Source organism: Echinops telfairi, unplaced genomic scaffold (genome assembly GCF_000313985.2).
Source record: "Echinops telfairi isolate 266 unplaced genomic scaffold, ASM31398v2 ScPeMD7_3533;HRSCAF=4204_1, whole genome shotgun sequence".
NCBI lineage: Eukaryota > Metazoa > Chordata > Mammalia > Afrosoricida > Tenrecidae > Echinops > Echinops telfairi.
This window is the reverse complement of record NW_022107432.1, coordinates 17773365-17792154: the sequence shown is the minus strand read 5'-3', so window position 1 is coordinate 17792154 and position 18790 is coordinate 17773365. Positions and strand designations below refer to the sequence as shown.

The following is an 18790-nucleotide window of genomic DNA, read 5'->3' as shown; positions in this document are numbered from 1 at the left end:
TCTTTGATGCCTGATCCCTGATCCCTTCGATGCCTTGTCATCTTACAGGCTGGTATGCTTCTTCCATGTGGGCTTTTTTGTTTCTCAGTTAGATGGCCCCTTGTTTATCTTCCAGCCTGTGGGACCCCAGATTCTATATAGTTTGGCAGTTGGGCACCGTCAGCTTTCTTTACCGCATTTGCTTCTGCGCCTGCTTTGTCTTCAGCGTTCATGTCGGGGTAGGCTGGTGTGCTTCTTCCGTGTGGGCTTTGTTGTTTCTTAGCTAGATGGCCGCCCGTTTGTCTTCAAGCCTTTAAGACCCCAGATGCTATATCACTTGATAGCTGGGCACCATCAGCTTTCTTCACCACTTTTGCTGATGCACCCCCTTTGTCCTCAGCGATCGAGTCGGGACAGGCTGGTGTGCTTCTTCCATGTGGGTTTTGTTGTCTCTGGGCTAGATGGCTGCTTGTTTATCTTTAAGACTTCAGGTGCTATATCTTTTGGTAGCTGGGCACCATCCACTTTCTTCACGACATTTTCTTGTGCACCCATTGTCTTCAGCGATCGTGCCAGGCAGGTGAGCATCTCAGACTGCCAAATTGTTAGAACAAAGTGTTCTTGTGTAGAGGGAGTACTTGTGCAGGGGCCCACTGTCCATCTTAATACTCAACCTATAAATATATGTACATAGCTCTCTTTCCCCCTCGTCATATATAAATATATTTACATCTTTATATGCCTGTATTTAAATCTCTATGACTACCCTTTGCCTCCTAGTTCTTTCCTCTATTTCTTTGTACTTTCCTCTTGTCCTACTATCATGTTCTGCCTTCATTTGGGTTTTAGGAATTCCTCTCAGTTGCACTGCCCCTGATCCAGCCCTGCAAGGCCTCCCACACCCTCATTGACATTGATTTTGGATCACTTGTTTTTCCCTTGTTCCTGTGCTTGTTAATACCCTCTTCCTTTCCCCCGCCTCCCCTACCTCCATGCTCCCCGGATCTGTCATCCCGTTGTTCTCTCTTCTGGTTTGTTTATTCCGTCTATCCCTTCCAGATAGACATGCTATGTACCATCACCAGACTGAATGCAACAAAGCAACAAAAGAAAGTAAAACAATGGCTACAACTAAAACACACACACACATGCATACGTATATAACCATCTGAATAGTTCAAGGTATGTTTGTTTTCCTTCATCTGTGCTTTCCAGTCAAGTCTGATGGGGTGCCATGCCCCGGCACCGCCTCTATCCCTGGGGACCTCACTGCTCTGCTTCCCCCGCTGCTCTGATGCATGCCCCCAGAGGCTGGTGTTTGGCGTGGTGAGCTCATCATGGGCACAATTCCGACTGTGTGTCTCCAGTGCTGTCCCCAATGGTGCCATGGGTCAACGAGGAGCACTGTGTCCCATGGTGGGGCTGGCTCCGTAGTCATCTCTGTGCATTGCTGTTCCGAACAGGCACATTGTCCCGAACAGGCCCATTGTCCCCAGGGCTCAGTGAGCCAGGATGTGCTCCACTCTTTCCTTTTTTTCTTCATCCCCCCTCATTGGTTCTCATGCGCTCCGACCAGACCAGTGAGACTGTAAATCTTAATGGGAGTAAAAAGCCTCATCTTTCTCCCACAGAGTGACAGCAGGTGGTCTTAAATTGCTGACCTTGCAGTTAGAAACCCAAAGGACACCCCACTACATCACCAGTGCTTTTATTTAAAGCAATAATATGATAATTAACAGACTCCAGCTCAATTCAACATGTGTCCACACCTCTGCTTTTAGTGCAAGTGAGAGGTACATATTTCACAGTACACAGGTCTTTTCACACACCCATAAGGAAATTGTTTGCTTTGAAGCTGTGTTCATCTTGTAAGCATGGGTCTGCCTTTGTTAATGAGTGTTGTTGACAGTTTTGCCCTATCACCACCTCCCCTTGATATATAGTGTCAAGTCACTTAAGAATCTAATCTCTGTAACTCATTAATCCATGTATTGTGGTCTGAAGCCAGCCTACATTGGATTCATGTCAAGACTAGAGACAGAGGCAATGATACCATGAGACAAAACAGAGGAGCAATACCAATGATCCTGGGAGACAAAGCAACGGGCTGGCTTCCTTACTATCATAGACAGAGGCCAATGAATGTGGCTCAGAAGCTGAGTACCAGAGACACACTTGGCCGCTGGCTGAGGAGCGATGTTGCTGTGGACCAATGACTATGTCCTTACAGTTTACTGATCGTGCTGTGATAACCTGTTAGTTTTCTTAATAAACCCTCTTAATTGTGAGTTTTGAATGGGATTTATGCATGGCTATTGTAATGAATTATCATTACAAATGGGAGGAATAGTTCGTGTCAGAATATTAAAAAGGATTGATGGCGTAGCAACAGGGAAACCAAACTTGTACCCCCTGTGCCATTTTATGTGCTCACCAAAAAGATAACAATTGTACCTGATATTTTACAGGCTACTTATATCATTTCTAACCCTCATTGCAGCCCCATAGAACAAATGTGGGGTTTTTTGTGGCATTTTCTAATAGGTTCCAAGTTGTCTTCCTGATAACATTTATCTGCTAGGATTTGAACGGAAAATTGCCTGATTTCAAAGCCTATGATCTTCCTACATGGGCTGGAAGAAAACATCAGAATAGGAACATATAACAACTCCAAGAGGAAATCAGGCTGCCAAGAGCTGCAGAATTCCCTGCCACCTCTCCCTGCACGTAGCACACAATCTAACGCATGCAATAATGCTATTACAGGATGAGCATGCATGAATAGTTGGAATCCATCAATAGTCAAATCACTAAAACAAGTCATGTGTAATATTCACCCACTGCCTCACTTTAATTTTGAATTGATTGTCAAGTCACAGTACAGTTTTTAGTTATCCTTTAAAAGAGAGCTCTTCCAAAGCATCGAAAGCAGTGGTTCTCAACCTTCCTAATGCTGCCACCCTTTAATACAGTTTCTCATGTGTTGGTGAGCCCCAACCATAATACTATATTCTTCACTACTTCAAAACTGTAATTTTTCTACCATTATGAATCGGCGACCTCTGTGAAAGGGTTGATCGATCCCCAAAGGGGTTGCAACCCACAGGTTGAGAACCGCTGATCTAAAGTATAGTTAATTTTACATACTTCAATTTGTACCATAAGTTTTCAGGTGCACATTTATCATATACAAACTGTTTAGCGTAAACAGTATTTCAATGAAAGTGTCATAGAAAATAGTACAATAAGCACATTTTGATTATGTACAGAACAGTATTTCATAACACCAAGTGTATTATGAAACGTTACCACCTCCTGCTGGGTTGATGGTCGTTAACAACAAGAAAACTCTAGGTAAAATAACTTTAATTCAGGATAACTGAGGAGACAAAGATTAGAAACAATATTTATATTAAATTAAGTACCCGTTACTAATTCTGACCTTTTTAACTCTTCATAGTGTTTGACCTCTCTTGTACAAAAGCATTATTCAACATTTTCCCCATAGTTTTATTGGCATATAATTCACATTTCATATAGATCAATTGTTTCAGTCATATCAAGAAGAAATACATTCATCACCACAATCAGTTTTAGAGCATTTTCTTCATTCTTGTACTCATAATTATTTGCTCCCCATTTCCCACCAACCTCCCCTGCCAATCCCCCAAGGAACCATTAATCTAGTAACTATCTCTATAGATTTACCTATCCTGGATTTCAGATACAGAAAAAACTTTAAACAAACAAACAAATTTAACAGCAATAACAAAGTAAAACAGAAAAAAATCTTCAACCAAAAAGAAAGCAGAAAATATTAAAAACTAGAACAAATTGAAATGGATCATAAGCAAAATCAAATGAATTGAGTGCTAAATTTTAACCTAACTCCATCTGCAACCATTCACTTTCCAATGTACTCTGCAGGGTAACAAGGCAATTCACATCCCTGGTCCATGGTGAGAGGGATTTCATCAGGGGATTAATCCACATGTATTTACCTTTTACTTAAAAACAAACAAACAAAAACAACCAAAAAACAGAAACAGCTTTAAAGTGGGTCAAAGGGGAGATCAAACGATAAATAGTTTTAAAATGGATCGAAAGGGAGATCAACATTTTAAACCATGTCTGCCATAATTGATTTTCTAATGCTCCGTCTGAGGTCTGCTCACATGGATCAGCAATGATCAGAGGGGATTCACTGATTAATCCATGTGTAGGCCCTGAAAATGAATTTTGGACTTCCACTATCATCAATAGCTTTCCATAAACCAGATGTTCACATTTTAAATTACAATACCACTCTCTCCTTTAGATTTAGATTATATTATTTATAATCCTTGAATCACACCGGCTAGGGTTTCTTCTTTCATATGGACTTAGATGATGCCTTACTTAGATGGCTGCTTGTTTGAAAATGTGCCATTGGGATCCCAGATGATATTCTTTTTAATAGCTGAACATCATGTGGTTTAGTCACTACATTTTACTATTGCACTCCTATCTTCAGTGATGTCCTCATGAGGGTGAGCATCAATCAGGGTCACCACATGAGTTCTTTGGGCTGGGATCATCAACATTATTGAGTGTACAATCATGGACCAAATCCCAGGTCTAATTTACATCTTGGACCACCTCTTAAGACCCATGCAGAAATGAGAATTTATAAAATTCTCCAGGCGATTTGTATTTGTATGCATGAGTCTGTGGGTGATATCTCACAGTACAATATTTCACAGTACCGTGCATTCCAATGTATTTCTTGTAAAGCTGTTAATGCTACTGACTATGGTTCTTGTATTATGGCGAGGTGGTGTAGTGGGGAACATACCAGTACTTGCATTGTGTAATCTTCCTTGCCATTCTTGCCATCAGCCTTGTTAAAGATTAGATGGTCCACCTTGTTCAAACAATTGAGGTAAAGTATTGAATGCTTTTGTCAATGTTCAGCAAGGAGATATATTGCCCTCCACCAGTCAGTACTGAGACAAGAATCAATTTATAATAAACTATTGTGCTAGTCCGAGTAGACTAGAGAAACCAATCCATATGTGTATAAGAAAGAGCTTTATCTACAAGAACATTTGAATATTGAAAAAACCCAGCTTAGCCCAGATCAAGTCCTTAAGTCTAATATTAGCCCATATGTCCAATTCTAATCTATAAATCCTCTTCAGACACACACAATGCCTGCAGTGATGCCAAATGGACGCTCTTCTTTGGGGACTAGTAATGCTTGTGCATGCTATCACCTTGTTTGAATTGTAGAGGTGTCTGTCCTTTCTACCAATGGTGGATTGCTCACTAAGCAACATAAGCACAGGATTACTTATAGCTAGGTTCTCCTGGCACCTATCACTCTGACACACACACACACACACACACACACACACACACACACACACACACCAGGACCTTCATGTAGATCAAAGCCCCTTTTCCAATTTATAATCCCTGACAGGTATGATATGCCCACTAACAAGGCAAGTACAGGCGGTTAGTTACTAATCTGTGCTTAACAGTTGCATACATTTTTCATCACATCAAAAGTGGTGAAGCTGGTGTGAAATTGTTCTCTACAGCTTGGTAAGAAAGCACAAGGAAGACCATGTTTACCTTGCTCGCTGGGTCATCTGTCCCTGTTCTCCACTCACCAGGATCCCCTGCACCACTTGAGCAATTGTTGTCATCCCTTTCCTCTCTCGGGTTGTGCTGGGCATAGGCAGGGCTGGGGATGCCACTGGCAGCCGTGGTTCCCAGGCAAAGCAGATTTCCTTGGCATGCTTCATTTAATAAAAATAGTTTTTGGCACTAGCATAAAACCTTTCATCCTTGATTCTTAAATGATTTCACAAACATTAATTCTTGCAGAATTCCTGCAAGGCACAGATTATGGCGGCACAGCTTCATGGAGCCTTGCAGATGAAAGGAGCCTCAGAGCTCCTCCACCTGACATTCTGTCTTTGTTTTATTGTAGACAAAGGAGTTGAATTCTAAAAGGTGAAGTGACTTTTCCAAGCAGATTTTTTTTAATTATTAAAAAATAAGTATGAATGTAAGATACTTAAGTGAATCACTCCAAGCCATGGGTTTCTTATTAATTTTTTTAGAAATAAAAATTAAAATTTCATCTCCTAGGGTCTTAATGATCTAGCATTGCTATTACTAAAATATCACAAGTGGCTAGCTTTAACAAACAGAAGTGTCTTCTTTCTCGGTTTAGAAGGTAGACGTCTGAATATAGGGCATTCAATTTAGGGTAGCAGTTCTCAACCTGTGGGTTGTGACTCCTTTGGGGGTCAAATGACCCTTCCACAGAGGTTGCCCGATTCTTAACAGTAGCAAAATGACAGTGCTGAAGTAGCAACAAAAATAATGTCATGGTTGGGGATCACCACCCCATGAGGAGCTGTATGAAAGGGTAGCGGTGTGAGGAAGGTGGTGAACCACTGGTTTGGGGAAGGTTTTCTTTCTGTCAGCTCTGGAGGAAGATGCTTGTCTCTTTCCAACATCTGTAGGACCGGCGGCCTTTGAGGATCTATCTGTGTTTTGCTATTGCTCTTTCCTCAGATAGAGGAACTTCTCAGTTCAGGGTCCTCAGGTCCGAAGGATATGCTCAGTTCCCAGCTGCTCTTTTCGATAGTCATCCACTCCTTATGATTTTTTGCTTGCTTGATTAATCCCTTTTATATATTAAAAGAGATGGATACAAGATACAACCTAATCCTGTAGTTCATATCCTCTTTTATTCACATAGCTGCCTCTAATCCGACCACATTAATATCATAGAGGTTAGGGTTTATAGCGCGTAGGATACTCACATAATGGAGGATAATTGAAAAATACTGAGAATCATGGCCTAACTAACATATATCTTAGAGGGATACCATTCATAGCACCTAGGTTTAGGGGGGGAAATCAGTCTCTCTCTTTGAAGACAAAACTATTGGCTGGAGGAATGAGCAGAGGTTCATACAATGATCTATCAATGGCGAGTGACATTCCGAGTAGAACAAAGCAATGTACCAGAGAGCAATAGAAAGTAGTGGTACTTCTCAATGTCAAGGTTCAAAGAAAGAGGAAAATGCTGGAAATTGATTCTTCGTTACCAATCTCACAATGTCTACTCTCAGTTTAAAACCGAAATTCAACTTTCGCTTTATCTTTGTAACCTCCTTTCCCACAATACTTTTTTTTCACCACCACCATACTAGTCACGTTAAGGGAAGAGGAAATTTGGGGAGAGAAGAAGAAAACTGACAATAAAAAGACCTGTTGGATTTTGAGGCATGGTAATAGATGGACAAACTAGAAATAAAAGCAAAAGCATCTGTGTAGAAAAGGGAAAATGGCCTAAAAGCTATGGAAATAACGTTTTTTCTTGAACAGCTCTTGGTCCAAGGTATTCTGAAAGATTGAAAAATGCTGTTTGAGAGTTAAAGATCAGCCAGTGAGATGGCCTTCATGCATACTGAATCCTACCACAGAGTTGGGGAGAGGAAATAGGTACCCTGTTTCCCCCAAAATAGGACAGTATCTTATATTAATTTTTGCTTCCAAAGATGCACTAGGTCTTATTTTCAGGGGATATCTTATTTTTCCATGAAGAAGAATATGGTACACATTTATTTTTATTGTTTTGTTAAAAGAGACCTTGCACTTCCTGTCTGCTCCGGCTGCGCTGTGGCCAACAGTGAGCTGCACGGTGGTGCCCACTGCTATGGTCCAGAGTCCAGAGTTACTGTAGCTTCGGGGGTCCTTATTTTCGGGGAGGTCTTTTTTTGGGGGGATGCCTTATATTTCAGTGATAGGCAAAACTGTAAGTAGGTCTGATTTTGGGAGCATGTCTTACTTTTGGGGAAGCAGGGTACCAGTAGAATCAAGGAATGCTGCGTGAATTAGCAAATGGAAGGGAGAAGATTCAAAATGCATTGAATTGAGGGAATTCCTTAAGGAATTTGAGGCTTAGCGCAGAAAAATGTTTGGCAAAACTGAGGTTGATAGTGAAAGCGGATATTAGATAAAGGGAATATCTACATCCTGAAATATCATATTATTTCTCTGAGAGACAAAGACAAATAGAAGGAAGTCCCAGGGATGTATAACAGCAATGCGATGGAGCGAAAGGACAAATGTATGAAGAATCATTCAAGGAAATGAGACTATGAATCATGACAGGCTATGAATCTTGACAATGAGTAGATTTTATGGAGGAAAGTCATTTGGGTAATTTTGGAAAATTCCAGTGCTAGGTACTGGATAAAATGCAAAAAGGGGAAATTGGGTTGCATTATGGACAAAATAGGGAAAGATTAAGATCATTAGAAGGCCAGGGAATCTTTAATGGCCCGTCTGAAGGCTGTGTATACAATCAACGCAGGACAGCAGGCATCACACCGCAGAAGTCAGATGGATTTGACTTAAAGTGATTTTACCGCTCTAAGTTAAAGATAAGAATACTGAGTTTTTAATGGAAGTTTGCACAGCAAGCTAGGCTCCCTTATGACAATTTCCACACAAATTGTTAGGGTGCGTTAGTTACATGCATCGCATCATGTCAATCTTCTCTTCAGTTGTGTTCTGTTCATTTTCTTTCAAGTATTCGACTTTCTCTACCCTCTTATTTTTTCACCTTTCCTTTTGAGTCGTTATCGATCTTTTAGCCTCAGGCTTACGGTTTTTTAAGCAGGGCAATGTGTTTGGTTTTGTGTGTTACTCTGCTATTTTGCCTAAAGGTGATAGAAAGGAATAAGCTCTTCTCATTTGTCGATATTTTGAGTTCTGCTCCACATTTTTTCCTCCCATTTTATTTTGGACCAGTTGTTAAGAACCCTGGTCAAAGTGGTTAGTGTAATTGACAAGTACCATCTCATTCTAGTCTCAGGGGTGATGAGATTATGGCTCTTGTAGACTTGTTTCTTGTTTGCATTTTAGAGTGATTTTCTTACTGTTTGGGTCCTGTTGAATAGAGAATGTATTTGTGACTCGGCCTCTCACTAACTTTTGAGACCTCAGATGCTATTCACTAAGTTCCAGGCAAAGAGCTCACCATTTGATTGAAGTTCCCCTTCAGACTATGGTCCTAAGCCTTCAAACTCAGAAAACCAAATTTGGAAGGTGTTGGTAGGTGACCTCTTCTGCTCATGACTTCTGCTCTATGACGTAGGTATTGGAGTTCTGCAGGGCAGACGCCTGGCACAGGACTCCACATGGTAAAATCAAGGTGTGGACAGGACTGTGCTCCTTTTGGAGCGTCTAGAGGAGAATCCATGTTTTTTGCTTTTGCAGATTCTACAAGTCACCTGCCTTCCTTGATTCATAACCCTGCTCCACTTTCAAAGCCACCCATCACATCTCTCAGACCCCTGCTTCCACCATATACTCTCTATTTTCTAAAAAAAGAACATAGTTTTAATTCTTTTTGTAGCAAAACAAAGGTAGCAGAGTTGGTATCTCAGGTATCTATGCTTTAAAGAATTATAACTGTTCTTTATTGTCATGTATAATATTTCATTGTTTATGCACCATAATTTGCTTATTCATACATCTGTTGATAAAACTTCAGTTGTTTCAGTTGTGAATATAGTAGCAACAATCATTGGTATCCATGTGTTTATGTCCCTTTTAAATTGTCTATCCCTAAAGATGAGAGAAAGATAAGGCTTTCTCTTCCTATAAAGAATTACAGTCTGAGAAAGCCACATGGGCAATTCTGTTTTGTTCTATAGTGTCACAGTAAGTTGAAATCAACTCCATCACAGTGAGGTGTTTTTTTTTTGCTTATTTGTAAGAAAACACCAATCCCTGGAGAAGAACATTGCGCTTAGTAAGGGAGAGGGGCAGTGAAAGAGGAAGGCCCTTCAGGATGGACTGACACAGTGGCTGTAACAAAGGCCTCCAGCAGAAAGGCAATCGTGAGTCGGGTGCCGAAGAATGCAGCATCGGTGTTAGAAGAAGGCTTATTGACAACCTGTGATGTGCAGCTGACACAAACTTGCTTGCTGAAAGTGAGGAGGACTTGAAGGACTTATTGATGAAGATCAAGAATTGTACTCTTCAGTATGGATTGCAGATCAAAGTAAAGAAGACCAACATGCTCACAACTGGACCAATAGGGGTTCACTGAGCCGGCATTGACTCGGTGACAGTGAATTTTATGAGTGGGAATTGCTTCTTGGCAGTTCGTTTGTTCATTTGTTTCAGTGTCCCTGAGGAGTCCTGATGGTATAGTGGTTACATGTTGGGCTACAATCTGTATGGTCTGCAATTCAGTCCCCAGGAATGGCCTCTGAAGAAAGATTGCGTTATCTATCCCCAGAAACAGTCTTAGAAACCCACAAGGGGTCACTGTGAGTCAGCAATGACTATGGTTTTGAGAAGGAGCCCTGGTGGCATTATTATGTAAGCATTGGCTTGCTAATCAAGGTGGGAGGTTCAAATTCGCCAACCACTCAGAGGGATAAAGAGGCTATCAGCTTCCATAAAGATTTACTCGCCCAGAAATCCTTTATAGGATCCTTCTGGGTCAGCATCGACTTGATGGCCATGGGTGGGTTTGTGATTTGTTTTGAATGTCTAATGATCATGAAAATCTTTTCATATGCTTTTCACTGAATAGTCTCCTAAGTGAAGGTTCTATTAGTGTCTTTTGCTTATTTTGTGGTAGAGTTATTTGCTTCTTTATTGTTGAATTGTTGCAATTTTCTATAGCTTTAAAATATGAGGTCATTGTAAAATTGTTTAGGAAGTTTTTACCCCACTTTGTAGGTTGCCTATTTTCTTTTATAATAAAGTTTTATTTACTTTGTATCTTCATTTTATATGTTGGTATTTATTGCTATAAAATTTCCTGTGTGTATTGCCTTGATAATGTCCTAATGGTTTTTCTGTTTGTTTTTTATTATTATTTTTTCATTGTTGTTGGAGAGCAGGAAATTTGTATTTCAATTTTTTCTGTCACTGAATTGGTTTTTAAATCATGTATCAATTACTTTCCATGAATTCATTTATTTATTTCCTAATTTTCCCTTGTTTATTTTTAGGCTAGCTTCCTATTACAGTCAAAGAAGATCCTTTGTATGATTTCAGTCTTTTAAAATTTGTTGGGACGTGTTTTCTGTCTTAGCATATGGTCCATTCAGGTAAATGATTCATGTGCACTTGAAAATAATGTATATTGTTCTGATTCCTGGTAGGATGTTCCATATAAATCTGCTGGGTTCAATTGACATATGATTTTAAGTTCTCAGTGATATTATTTAGATGTTTTGTCAATAATTGAAAGTTTTGTCAATAATTGAAATTTCAACTCACCAGTTGAAATTTCTTATAATCATCATCTATTTCTCCTTTCATATTAGGCAGTATTTATTTCATGCATTTTGATTCATGTTGTTCACTGTAAAAATATAATGTCTATGTCCTCTTACTGTATTGACATTATTATGTAATATTTTTATTTATATCTTGAAATAGATTTCCTTAAAGTTCATTTGTATCTGTCATCAGTATGGGCATCATTACTCTTTTTTAGTATTTCCATGATGTATTATTTTTCCACAACTTAATTTTCAGTCTATTTGTGGTATACCCTTAAGGTGTATTTCATATAGATAGCAAAATGATGGATCATATTTTTAAAATCTATTTGGCCACTCTCGGCCTTTTTATTGGGGCATTTAGATCATTTATATTTAAAGTTATTACTGAACATGGCATGTCTACCTGAGGAAATGGCATAGAGACTGTATCTGACTGCTCTGACTTCAGTAGGAGAAGGAAAATCCAACCCTGCATCAGCCAGAGGCCAATTGCTATAAGACAGTGGTAGGACATACCTCTACCCTCCATCCTTTCTGATCCTATTTAGACGCCAACTATCCCTCCTGCAGCACTACTCTGGTGGGTTTCTTAATTTGTTGTAAGGGCTACAGAAAACTCAGAGACAGTGTTTGTGATTATGAGTACTGACTAGGGAAATTAGCAGGTTACCACACGTCAGGATCTGAGAATATTGAGGATACAATCTTTGGCCAAAGAACTTCTTCTCTGCCAGCTGGCAGGTGTGTTTTCTCTGGTCATCAGCCTCTCAGCAGTGTGGTCCCGTACCTTATACCTTGTTCTGTGGAGCAGAAAGCCTGTTGCTCTCCCGTATGGTCTTGGCGTTGTGCCTCTGTTCTGCCTCCTGGCCTCATAATGGCTCCTTTGCTTTGTCTTCTGATCTTGGTGCCATGGTCTCTGATACCTTGTCTGCCTCCACCAATTCAGATAGGGATTTGCAAGTACTCCACTGGGGGTTCTTCTTTCTTGATAGAGAATGGGATTCTCTCTATCCCTGCTTCTGATATAGCTCTCTTATACCCAAAGGTATAAGACTGATCAATTCCCTATTTGCATAGTCCAACCCGATCATTCATGGGAATTGGAAAGATTTGGATAGAACAGCCATACTTAAGCAATATCACTTCAGCACATTACCTCATTCATTTTGTTATTTGTTTTTGAGTCTTTTATATCTTCTTTGCTTTTTTATTCTGATTTTTCTGTTTCTGTTAGAATTTGGCTGCTTTTTATGATTAGTCTGTGATTGTTAGATTTATGTCAAGATGCTTGGGAGAAGGTAGGGTTGGAACCCAACTATAAGTCTGGTCAAACCTAATGACATCTCCTCGGGGGTATGGTCTTTCATATACGAGACTCCCTGTGCAAAACTGAGCTCGCTCTTGTCCCTTCAACTTCTGCTGGATCTGAATCTTACGTCTGGTTCACCAGATCCTGTTATATCACCTGCCAATCCCATGAGTCATCAGTAGATTGTCAATGTTGGATTCCTTCAGCCAACCTCAGATTCATTCAGCTCTGCATCTACTACCAGACTATGGTCTTCCTGCTTCATTTTCCTGTAAAGCTACATGAGTCAGAAACCTAAACTTAAGGCATTTTGTTCATTTTTTCCCAAATGTATTGAATTTGGTATTATTGAATGTTTTTGTCTTTCTATTTGGAGTACTCCCATGAGAAGAAATTGCAGAGTTGCTCTGGTGCTTGTAAATTTCCAGAGCCTCCATTATTTGGGAATGTCTTGATTTTGCAGTCAATTTTTGAATGATAACATTGATGGGTAACGAATCCTTGCTTGACAATTGTTTTCTTTTGGTATTATCTCTAAATTCTTGAAGCTTGCTTCATGAATCCTTTCTCTTCAAAGAGAGCAATTAAACTTCAAATGTATATCTCAAAACACTACACAGTAGAACTTTAATTGATAACCTGAGTCTGAGGAAGGGTTAAGGTACTATGGTGAACTGTGAATATAATTAGATGATGGTAATATTTTATAATCACAGATAAATATAGTTTGCAATTTAGCCTGGCTCTCCAAGGAAATGTTTACAAAGACTACTCTATCTTTTGGGTGCATATAGATGTTTCTTCTGAGGTATAGTCTCATAAAGATTTTCCAAGTCCTGGTGGTGTAGTGGTTACTGGTTGGCCTGCAGTCTGCTAGGTCAGCAGTTTGTAACTTCCAGCCACTCAGCGAGAAAAATAGGGCTTTCTGTTCCCGTAGAGCAGTGGTTCTCAACCTTCCCAATGCTGCGACCCTTTAATAGAGTTCCTCATGCTGTGGTGACCCCCCGACCATAAAATTATTTTCATTGCTACTTCATAACGAATTTTGCTACTGTTATGAATCATAATGTAAATATCTGATATGTGGGATGTATTTTCATTGTTACAAATGAACATAAATAAACACAATTAAATCATAGTGATTAATCACAAAACAATATATAGTTATGTATTGTGAAATGTGAAATATTTATGTGTTTTCCATGGTCTTAGGCGACCCCTATAAAAGGATTGTTCGGTCCCCAAAGGGGTCATGACCCACAGGTTGAGAACCACTGCAGCAGAGGGTTATCATCTCCGAAACTCGCAGGGCCAGTTCTCCCCGGTCCTTTCTGGTCCTATGAGTCAGGATCAACTTGATGACAATGAGCGTGGATTTTCTTGTTCCATCATTCTTATAATTTTCTCTTTTTAAACTACTTAGTTGAAGTGTACTTAAGCTCGAAGACAATACACAATATGTAAAATATACACTTTGATGTTTTGTCACATTTATACACCGAAGAGACTATTATCACAATCAAGAATGATAGTGAACATATCTATCACCTCAATTGTCATGTTCCGAAATGACTCCTACCTGCTTCCCGCCCCCAGTCAACTCTCTACTTGTTGTCTGTCCCTACAGATTAGTTAATCCTTTTGAGAAATAGAATAATGAATAAATGTACCACTCTTCCCTTTTTTGGCTGTCATCATTTAGATTATTAATAATTTGATCAAAAGAAAGTTATTTTGAGACTTCTCCTGGTTATTGTGCGTATCCCCAATTTATTCCTTTTTTTAATTGCTGAGTATAATTCCATTGGGAAATCACCACAATTTATTTATGTAGCTTTGATAGTTGCATAATCTTGTTCAGCTTGAGGATATTAAGAATGAAGGGGTGAGATCTAACCTATCAATAAGGTCACAGCCTGATGACACCTCCTTGTGGGTGTGGCCTCATCGTGAGGATTCTGGGAGCTCCTTTTTCTACTGGGAGGTGGATCACACTCTCTTTCTACTTCCCTTTTTTGTTGACAAGCCACATGGAGCCATGCTGATGGCAACTAGAGCCCTGGAGCTGGAGGAGCCATGTGGAGACCCATGCTGTGCGGAGATGCCTCTACCACCATGGACCCACAAGACTTTCCACCCACCAACCTGTGATCTTCCTCCATTTGCCATCATTGCATGTGCTGTGGAAGTCTCAAGAGGAATTTATGGACTAGTATCAGACATATGAGTTAATATTGGATGTGTTCACTTGATCTGGACTGGGCTGGGATGTTTTCTCAATATACAATTGCTCTCATACACATATGAGTGTCAATGAATTTGTTTCTTAGTTAACCCACACTAACACAAGCCATCTGCTGATGGGTATTTGGATTGGTTCTAGATTTTAACTATTACAATATAAAAGTTGCCAAATGTAAAAAAACAGAAAGACCATATAAGACTCCTCTCACACTTTGTAATAATTCACTGATAGGTTTCTTGGAGAGACTAGAAAAATTGGTTAAATATGCCTCAAATATGATTTGGGGAAAAATAATGTAGAATCATAACAATAATTTTTTCATAATTCTAAAAGAACTACATAAGTCTATCACATCAATGAATATTAATTATTTAATCTATAAACAAGTACTCTAAAATTCTTTATATAAATTAATAGCTATTTCTTATTGATATAGGCCAAGGTTATAGGGATACAAAGATAAATATAATGCAGTCCCTTCATCCTAGTAGGGAGCATTTCATATATATATATATATATATATATATATGCTAATTAGTTACAATGTTATTAGACACCATCAAGTTAGCGCCAACCCATAGTAATCTTATTCACAACAGGACAAATCATCCCCAGCCCGCTCCATCCTCACACCTGTTCCTTTGCTTGAGGGAATTCTTGTGGCAATTGCTTCTATGCATCTCCTTGAGGGCATCCTCTTTTCCACTGCCCCTCTGCTTGACCCAGCATGATGTCCTTCTCCAGGGACTGGCCTCTCCTCACAACATGTCCAAAGTATGTGAGACAAGTCTCTGCATCCTTGCCTCTAAGGAACACTCTGGCCATGCTTCTTCCATGACGGATTGGTTTGTCTTTTTATGTCTATGCTACTTTCAATTTTCTTCTCCAGCACCACAAAGAAGTGCATTGATTCTTCATTGATTTTCCTTATTCCCTGTCTAACTTTCACATGCGTATGAGGTGATTGAATATACCATGGCTTGGGTAAGATTCCTCTTACTTCTCAAAGTAACATCTTTACTTTTCAATACCCTAAAGAGGTCTTGTGCATCAGATTTGCCTAATGCAACTCCTTTTTTAAATCTCTGACTGCTTCGTCTAAGAGTACTGATTGTGGATCTGAGTAAGAGAAAATTGCTGACAACTTCAACCTTTTCACCATTTGTCATAATGCTATCTATTCGCCCAACTGTAAGGATTTTGGCCCGCTTTACATTGAGTTGCAAACCATACTGAATACTGGAGGCTACAGTCCTTGGTCTTCCTCAGCAAGGGCTCCAAGTCCTCCTACCTTTCAGCAAGCTGGGTTGTGTCTTCTGTGTATTGCAGGTTCTGAATAAGCCTTTCTCCAATCCTGAATTATAAGATACCCTAAGTGCTACGATATAATCATGAAAATAATTATATTATAATATGTATATATTATAATAATTATATTATAATATTAGTTATTGCAGAGTAATTTTGACTAACAATGATCCTAAAGGACAGAGTAAATCTGCCTACTAGGGTTTCCAAGGCTGTACTCATTATGATTTTCCTCCCAGTGCTGCCCCACGGCTGTTATCTTCATGAAACCAAACTCGCACATTGTTCTCCTACAGAGTGGGTGGTGTGTTCAAACTGCTAACCGTTTGGTGAACAGCCTCATGCTTAAGTACAATGCCGCCAGTGTTCCATGGGAGCCATAAATCCATCACCATTGAGTCAGTTCCTACTTACTAGGGTTTTCAAGACTGTACATCTCTATCGAAGCAGATAGTCACACCTTTCGCCCTTGGAGGAACGGTGGTTTTACATGGTCAACCTTGTGGCTAGCAGGCCAACTTCTAAACCACAAAGGCACCAGGGATCTTTTTAGTAGACATACTAGACAAGTAAATAGACAAATAAAAGTAAACAAATACATTGTAAAAATAAATAGTGTGAAAAGAATTAGTTGATGAAAGACTTTTAGAATGGATAATTATGCAGGTATATACTTGATATGAGAAGGCAACGAAATATCTCCATAATTTTATTCCATGTTAAATGACTTTTGTACTGTAATTCTAAACTAATTTATGAAAACAAAGTCATAAATTATACTTTTTATTATTTCACTTAAAGACTTAATAATAGCATATTACCATTGATGAAAGTCTTTGTAGACAAAATATTGATTAAACAGCCTTCTCTTAGGAAATAAAGACTTGTAAAATTCAAATGTGCTTGAGAAATGCAAGCACAGTTTAAAAGTAATGGTTATTAATGATTTTTAATCAAGAACATTTCTTATTAGAAGAAAATAAAAAATTAGCATATCTTTGAAATATATACAGTTGAGAATTTGTATCTAGACCAACATTTTTTTTCCTAAATAGTTTTAGTTAACTTTATTTAACCTTAAAATTCCCCGAAAGTTATGATACATTTGACATTCATATTTATTTTCTTGGTATGCCAAGTAGGGTGTGGTTCAAGTGTGCATTTAGGTTTGGGGAGGATGTCAGGTTAACACAGGCTGTGACAATTACTCTCTGAACAACATTAAACAGTGATGCGTCTCTAAAACGCAAACCTTCTTTACTAAAGCAGAAAAAATAACTATCCAAATCATAGGATTGTTGCAATGTTTAGATGATATTGTTATTCTAAAATATGTAGTGAAATGTTGTAAATATCTTAAATTTTAAAAACTGGACATATTTATGCTGCTATCTGGATGTATTGGTGACTGAAAAGACAAATGTGAGATCAGTAATCTTTTTATATTGTTTGTGGCTCTACAATGGCAAAAGCACTTGTGTTAGTCTGGGTTGACTAGAGAAACAAATTCTTTTTTTAAATTTTAATTTAATTTAATTTAATTTAATTTTGTGAGACAGTGGGAGTGTGAGGCAGTGAGTGAGACAGTGAGAGAGTGAGTCAGTGAGTCAGTGAGAGAGTGAGACAGTGAGTGAGACAGTGAGTGAGGCAGTGAGAGAGTGAGATTGAGAGAGTGAAGCAGTGAGAGAGTGAGACAGTGAGAGAGTGAGGCAGTGAGTGAGTGAGTCAGTGAGAGAGTGAGACAGTGAGTGAGACAGTGAGTGAGTGAGACAGTGAGTGAGTGAGACAGTGAGAGAGTGAGGCAGTGAGTGAGTGAGGCAGTGAGAGAGTGAGACAGTGAGAGAGTGAGACAGTGAGAGAGTGAGGCAGTGAGAGAGTGAGGCTGTGAGAGAGTGAAACAGTGAGTGAGTGAGGCAGTGAGAGAGTGAGGCAGTGAGAGAGTGAGGCTGTGAGAGAGTGAAACAGTGAGTGAGTGAGACAGTCGACTAGAGAAACAAATTCATAGACACTCATATGTGTATAAGAAAGAACTTTAATCAGAGAGTAATTGTATAGTAAGAAAATATCCCCATCCAGTTAAGATCAAGTCCCTAAGTCCGATATTTGCCCATATGTCTGATACCAGTCTATAAATTCCTCTTCAGACTCATGCAATACATGCAATGATGCTGAACGTAGGAGGATCACAGGCCAGTGGGTGGAAAGTCTTGTGGATCCAGTGGTGGTGGAAGCATCTCAGCACTGGTGTGGGTCTCCACGTGACTCCTTCTGCTCCAGGGCTCTGGCTCTATTAGTGTAGCTCCATGTGGCTTGTCAATAGGAATGTCTCACAGGGTGAGTGTTTGTCCCACTTCCAGGGAGGAAGGCAGGAGTTCCCAGAGTCCCAGGAGAAAGTCATGTCCACACAGAGGCCTCATTGGTTGTGACCTGATTGACAGGCTAGACTCCACCCCTTCGCAGGTTGACAGATTATGTAACTGCCACAGCACTACAGCACAGATCAGGAAAACTGATTTCTGCCACCACATCCGTGACATCAATGAGCTCTATGACTTTGGAGGATCAGTAGTATGTCCTGACCTGTCAGCAGCTGTAAAATGAGAAAGCTTGACTATCTGCTTGATT

General features: G+C 39.5%; 1 protein-coding gene across 1 annotated transcript in view; it reads right to left on the bottom strand.

Moving 5' to 3' along the window:
• The window catches only part of PTCHD4 (patched domain containing 4), a 233221-nt gene extending 233009 nt beyond the window's left edge, over positions 1–212 (bottom strand). The window contains exon 1 of the mRNA XM_045294756.1: positions 174–212. Within this exon, the coding sequence (XP_045150691.1) occupies positions 174–212 (39 nt within the window). The remainder of the gene's footprint in view (positions 1–173) is intronic.
• Between the last annotated feature and the right edge of the window lie 18578 nt (positions 213–18790).